At 51.3% G+C, this 6,747-nt stretch overlaps 1 protein-coding gene across 1 annotated transcript in view; it reads left to right on the top strand.

The window, feature by feature from the left end:
* The first annotated feature begins 3,531 nt into the window (after positions 1-3,531).
* PROK1 (prokineticin 1) overlaps positions 3,532-6,747 on the top strand; it is a 4,898-nt gene continuing 1,682 nt past the window's right edge. Inside the window, exons 1-2 of the mRNA XM_012663377.1 lie at positions 3,532-3,667; positions 5,813-5,938. Of these exons, the coding sequence (XP_012518831.1) occupies positions 3,596-3,667; positions 5,813-5,938 (198 nt within the window). The 5' untranslated portion in view covers positions 3,532-3,595. The remainder of the gene's footprint in view (positions 3,668-5,812; positions 5,939-6,747) is intronic.

Below are 6,747 nucleotides of genomic sequence, written 5' to 3'. Positions count from 1 at the left end.
CTGGCTGCCTCGCTCAGGGCGTTCCTCTCCTTGCCGCTCTCCGTTTCCACACCACGTCTGTCGGCCGACAAGCAGCCCTCACCGTGGCTGAACAGCAGCAAGCACTATTGACATCCACCTATTCACAGCAACGGGAGAGCTCCGAGTGCTAGAGAGAGATCAGAGCCAAGAACCGTGAGTTCCTGGTGCTGACAATGGCAGGCCCCCGGGAGTGTTTGTGTCATGGAATTACTGAATAAAGAACCAGGGCCGCTCATCCCTGCAGCCTCCCGGAGTCTCTGCTGAGATTTCCAGCAAGTCCCCCTCTATCCCTCACCCTCCTCTCACTGAACTGGCTTTTCCTCAAGCGCTAGCATTCAGGAGAAATAAAATGCCTTCGGTCACTGTCACCGGTTTTGTTTTGCAACAGTATTCTTCGCTCCCACGCCTCACTGCAACAACGTGGGTTAGTTTGTGCATTGCGGGGGAAGCTGGGGAGGGATGGCGTGAGAGTGGGGTGTAGTGAATGCGGGTGTTAGCCTGAGAATCAGCCATTCTCTAACATTGCCTCCTCGAAGGAGACCCCCGTGAGGTGGGGCAGTCTGTGCAGGGCGCCATGTCTGTGTGCTCCTCCAATCCCCCAGCAAAGTGCTCCCTTCTCTCTAGGTTGCCTTTCTCCCAGGGTGGAAGCTCCTGAAAGGCTGGAGTGGTCTCTTGGTTCTTCAGTTCCCGGCCTGGCTCGGTGTCACAGTGTACATGTGGGCCTTATGGACTCATCAGTATTTATTCTTTTTGTAGAGATGGGGTCTCGCTATATTGCCCAGGCTGGTCTTGGACTCCTGCCTCAGCCTCCTGAGTAGCTGGGATTACAGGTGTGAGCCACTGCACCTGCTGGACTCATTTTGATTCTCACCTTGCAGAAGAACTTTATAGTGAGGCAGCTAAGCCCATCTGTTTATAATCAAAATTGTCATTTTTTAGCAAATGCTGCTGTGTGCCAGGCATTGCGCTAAGCATTTCACATGCATCATGTCACTTAATTCTCAACCTGCAGCCAGAGGGATCCTTTCAAAATGTCGATCAGATCCTGCCCCTCCCCCCTGCTCCATACTCTCTAGGGGTTCCCCTTTCCCTTGGAGTCAGGTCCCTATTATGTCCCACAAGGTTGGCAAGATCTAGCCTTCGGCCCCTGCTCCCACTGCCTCCCCTTCCCTGCCTTCCCCTGGCTCCCCTCACTCCTTGCTTCCCCTGGAACTGGCCAAGAAGCCCTGCCGCAGGGCCTTTGTGCTGGCTTTTCCTCCAGGCTCTGCCTGGCTCACTCAGGCACTGTATCAGGCCTCTGCTTGAGTGTTTTCTCAGAGAAACGCTTACTGTGTCTAAAATACTACCCACTGTCAAGCTCTGTCGCCTTCTCTGCCTTCCTCAGCGCAGTTGGCCATTTTACTACAAATCTGTTTGTCTATTACCTGTCTCCCCTACTAGAGCCAAGATTACATGAAGACAGGGACCTTGTTTTGTTCACTGCTGTATTCCCAGCACCAAGAGCAGTGCCTTTGATGAGGTAGGCTCTCAATAAATATATAGTCAGTGAATAAATAAATAGATGAATATTCACAAAATCCTGTGATGGAAGTGCTACTCTTACGCCCATGTCGTAGATGAGAAAATTGAGGCTTGGAGAGATTGGCAATATTCTCAAGGTCACAAAGCTAGTGAGTGATCAGTCAGAAGTCAAAGAGTCTGCCTCGGGGACCTAGCTTCCAGCCACTGTGCTAGTACATCTTTCTCTCTGTACTCATAAATGCCTGTCAACATTTGTATGTGGAGCCCTAATCCCATGAGACACTTGGAGAAAAAAGGTTTGTGGATGAATTTGTTTGGGAAATACTACACATTGCATTTCCCAATTAGTGTTTCAAATACTTGTTAGCATATGAAAGGCCTTGAAAAGTCTTGCAAAAAAAAAAAAAGCTTTAAAAGGTTTAAATTGTGTAACTCAATGTTTCCCAAATCTTTGACTGTAGTAATTAATTAATTATGTGTGTAACACCTATTAATAAATTGCAAAACATGTCTTGGGAAATACTGGCTTTTGTTATTGTGGAAAGAAGTTGGATTGTCTTATTGTTGAAATGACAAGGGGGTTTCGGTCTAGGTCCAGTTGCTTGTCGCACAAAAATCCCATTATTGGGATAATGAGGATTGCCAAGGAAGAAAGGAATTTTTAATATGACAGATGTCTTGTTGGGTGAACAGGAGAAGCTGCCTCAAATCCGACTTCCTGACTAAGGGATATCGTGGGGGCAGGTCACGGTGTATCTCACAAGAGGCTACATGCACGGGGGGCAGGTCGTGGGCGATGGTGAATCTTGGTGTCAGGAAGTCTGTCCAGGGACCTTCAGAATTTCAACTCCTTTGTCTTATAGGAAACCCAGCATTTCAGGCAAGTGTGGTGGCTCCCGCCTATAATCCCAGCACTTCGGAGGCCGAGGCAGGAGGATCACTTGAGGCCGGGAGTCCATCATTTCTGGGAAACAAATCAAAGGGTCAAGTAGTTAGTTAAAGGAGAGGATTATACAAATCATATAGGGGTTCATGGAACCGGCTACAGTCTGATAAAGGACTGAGACGCTCCCTGGGATGCCTGGCACAGAGAGGGCTGTGGCCAGCGGCTCCCAGCAGGAGGGGCTATGCCCGCAGTTGACTCCCCACCAGACTGGCCCCGAGCCCACTGTGCTTGCACACGGACACACGAGGCCGCTCCCATGCTCAACCATAAAACGGGAGGCAGCGGCGTGGCTCCTGGTGCCTTTTCACCGCACCTCAGTCCGCTGGCCTCCGCAGGATGGTGGGAGTGTTTACCGATCTTCTGCCCTTTGGTTCCGTGCTAAGTGACACTTGCTGCTGTTTGTCCCCAGCCTGTTAGAGAGCAGATCCTATGTGTGCCACTCAGGAACAACTCCACAAGCCTGGTCTGTTTTTCCTCACTGCTTCATGTCCCCACATTGGAACTGTAACCTTTTAGGGGACCAGGGATACCACCTTATCCTCTTGTGTCTTCTCAGCTGCCTCCGTGTTGAGCCCACGGTAAATCCTCAGATAATCCTTGTTGGCTTGAGTGCGAAGCAACCAATAATCCTGTATGTTGCGTGGCTTGGTGCAGGGAAGGATAAATGGTGATGTTGCTAATCCCTTAATTCATTACCAAAGTGCCCCCACCTCCACCCCCAGCAGGATAGAAGGATGCCCAGAGGCAGAAAAGAACATCGAGTGAAATGTACACAGCTGTCTGAACCACCGCGTGCTTGGGGGAGTTAGAGCACTGTCAAAGCCCCCCCACCCCAGTATCCATTTTTATTGGTTTTGATGGTGATTTAATGTTGTTAGGGATTCAGGTCTCATCTTCGCCTCTGAGATCATCTGAATAACGTCGGTGACGGGGAAGGCAAGAGCAGAGAGGAGGCGTCCACAGGCAGCCCTGGCTCCTGACCGTAGACATCTGGGAGGAGGTGGGGGTGCAGGAGAGCCTGGCCCCCCAGCTTGCAGGGCACCAGGCCGAGCAGGAGGCAGCTAGAGGCGTCGGAGAGGGCAGTGCTTTGCCTTCACCCAAGTGACCATGAGAGGTGCCGTGCGAGTCTCAATCATTCTCCTCCTAGTAACTGTGTCCGACTGTGCTGTGATCACGGGGGTAAGTCGTCTAACATTCTCTATGTCCTGGGTTTCGGGAAGATGTCAGAGTCTGCAGGGGAGGTGAGCCCAGGAACACACAGGCAGCCCTGTTGGCTCAACGCACCAAAACCAAGGGGAATGGGGAATTAGCCATCAGACAGCACTTCAGAGAGGGATTGCATGTGATTTTCAGATTAGTTAGACCTCACTCTACTAAACAGAATCCGCTTTTGAGAAACGGTGTGTAAATCAAACCCTGTTTTAAATGCATTAGGAGAGCATTGAAAATTTTGAAGCTCAGTCCTTTGGTAAAATGAAGATTCCTATTGTGTAATAAAGAATTCCTTTATAAAGTAGATTGTCATACCTGATGTCTCTTTCGTATAAATTTTGGCTTTTATATACAGTCTGATTCATAAGTCAATTTCAACTTACATAGCGTGTTGACTTAATTAAAGGCAGGAAGGTTAATTAAAGGCAGTAAGCTTATTAGCTTCTGTTGCGTAAGCTTAATCTCTGCTTTCTCCACTCATAAGAAAGGATATCTTGAAACTCTTTCACTCTGTGCCCAGTTAGTTCTGAGAGGAATATGGGCGACATCAACGTTTGGCTGAGCGTACCCAACAGCACAAGGAGAAACGCAGTCTCCTAGCAGAGGTTCAGCGAGGGGTATTGTGTATTTTAGTGTTCAAAACACAGGGATCATGGCTTTCTCTCAGATGTTTGGCTTTACCCCAAACCATCCTTAAATGGGAGCACACATTGTATTATAGGAGAAGGATCATTCTTATTAAAACAGGAAGTATCGTTTTACCTGAGAACTTTCCAGATGAAAGCAACTAGGGAAAAAAAAAAAAAGGAGAAATCAACTTTTATTTCAACCTCCTTCAGCTTTTTACACAGAGAATGGATATGTAGAGAAATGCTAAACAAGTCCTGGAATTGGATTAGTTGTATTATTCACAGAATGGAAAAGAAAGGAAAACTTTCTTTTCTTTTCTTTTTTCTTTTTGAAATGGGGTATTGCTATGTCCCCAGATTCAGGGCTGTAGGGTCCCTCCTCCCAGAGTGGGGCAACAGTGCCCACAGTGTGGGAGAGGAAGAGTCAAGTGGGGTCTACTTCCCCCTAACCTTGAGCTGTCAGGGGGCCGGCGGGGGTGAGATGTGCCCTCACCAGGCTGCAGACTGGCACAGCCCGGAGACTGCAACCTGCCCATCCTCTCTGGGTGATGGGTGCACTTGGCATCCCCTCTTTCCCTCTCGGGGCTGAGCAAGTTGGTAGCCAGAAGGCAGCCAGAAGGTGGTCCATGGACTTCTATTGGAGAAAAGGGAACCAAAGCCCAGCTTGGAATTCCAGCTCGGAAAAGCCGCAGAGCTTCTCTGGGAGTGGTGGGAAGTTTGGATCCTTCTCCATCAGGTCCCCACTTGGGTCTGGAGCAGTTCAGACTTCTGTTTTCTCCAACTCTCGCTTTTGCTTAAAGTGGGCTTGTGTGTCTTCTTTACAAATGGCACCTTCCAGAAACCAGGCAGGGCCACTCAGCCCCTGTCTGGGAGCCCAACCCAGAGGGTCCATCCCTCTCTAGGGATCAGGGAGGTTAACAGAGAAGCACTTGGGGAGAGGCACCTGTTCCTGGGGTGCTAGCCCCTTAGATGAGGCCGGGCCTCTGAGGGCTGAGGGGGTGCCAACAGGCAGAGGGAGGCTTCAAGCATGGGTGCTGGGTCAGGGTTGGAGAATCCTGGCCTAAGGCAACTCAGCACTGACCACCCAGTGATTTGGGCCACCAGGGCCTCTCCCTGTCACAGAATTCTAATTAATTCAATTCCACCAGCATCCACTGAGCATCTCCCAGCCTGAGAAAAGCTATGCCTTCTAGCCCCCAGACTTGTCAGAAAAGGAGAACTGTCTCCCTCCTGAGTGGCCTCAGAGGAGCTTGGATGTCTCCTCAGATCCGGGTCGGATGCCCACTGGGCCCTGAATCCCCTGCCCATGAGAGAAGCAGGGCAATAAGCCTCAGCCCGAGGGGTCCTGCTAGGCTGAGGCCAGCGGGGACGCTCTCAGCATCTCCTTCCCCAATCCTAACTGGGGCTTTTTGGATAGACCTTTCCCTTCTGGTTTCTCTTGTGTGGCACTAACAGGCTGTCCCTTTTTCTCTGTCCGCGGCAGGCCTGCGAGCGGGATGCCCAGTGTGGCGCAGGCACTTGCTGTGCCGTCAGCCTGTGGCTGCGAGGGCTGCGGATGTGCACCCCACTAGGGCGCGAAGGAGAGGAGTGCCACCCCAGCAGCCATAAGGTACTGCGCAGACACTGCGCGGGTGTACGCGTGTGGGCGAGCCACTGGGCCGAGCAGAGCGGGAGGTCCCGGGCCTTGCTCTAGCGGGGGAGGCTACGGAGGCTGGCTCCAGAGAGAGCACAGTGCAGGAGAGGGCAGCCCCACTCCCTGACTGCTGATCTAGCAGTCTGCGGACTGTCTGGGGAAACAGGCAGCCAAGGAAGTGCTGCTGCCCGCCCCCTGCCCCGCCAGGCGCCTGCCTTACTTAGTGCCCTACATAGAATACACTGACATTTATTTGTGCAGGGCCAGACACTGTCCACCTGCAACCTTCTAGCACAGGCTGGAGAACCACTGATCTAACGTGATCCTCACAGCAACCCTGGGCAATGGGGAGGAAACCGAGGTAGCAAAGTCGTGTGGCTTGCTCAAGACGCACAGCCAATGAGACATAGCTGGGACTGGAGCTGCAGTTTTCTGACCCCAACTCTAGTTCTATCTCCCTGACGTTGGGCTCTGGGGAGCAGCCTGGTGGAGTGGTGCTACCAATCTCGTAGGCTGTTAGACCGGGGACTGGCCACCCCCAGCACCTCACTCGCTGCTGGTCTTGGGCGAATTAGCTTAACTTGTCTGGACCTCATGTATACAGCGAGGGAGCAGACTAACTACCCCTGAAGTCTCTTGCGGATCTGACAAATTCAGATTTTGAAAAGGTCACAAATGCCCTTTGCTCTGTTGGGTGTTCTCTTCTAGAACATTAAGTGAGACCTGCAAAATGGCCTCCCATATGGGGTCAGGACTAGAGTGAGGCAAGTGAGGTGCCAGGGCAC

Source organism: Propithecus coquereli, unplaced genomic scaffold (assembly GCF_000956105.1).
Source record: "Propithecus coquereli isolate 6110/MARCELLA unplaced genomic scaffold, Pcoq_1.0 Scaffold802, whole genome shotgun sequence".
Taxonomy (NCBI): domain Eukaryota; kingdom Metazoa; phylum Chordata; class Mammalia; order Primates; family Indriidae; genus Propithecus; species Propithecus coquereli.
The sequence above is the reverse complement of the archived record's forward strand: the minus strand, read 5'-3'. Positions and strand labels throughout refer to the sequence as shown.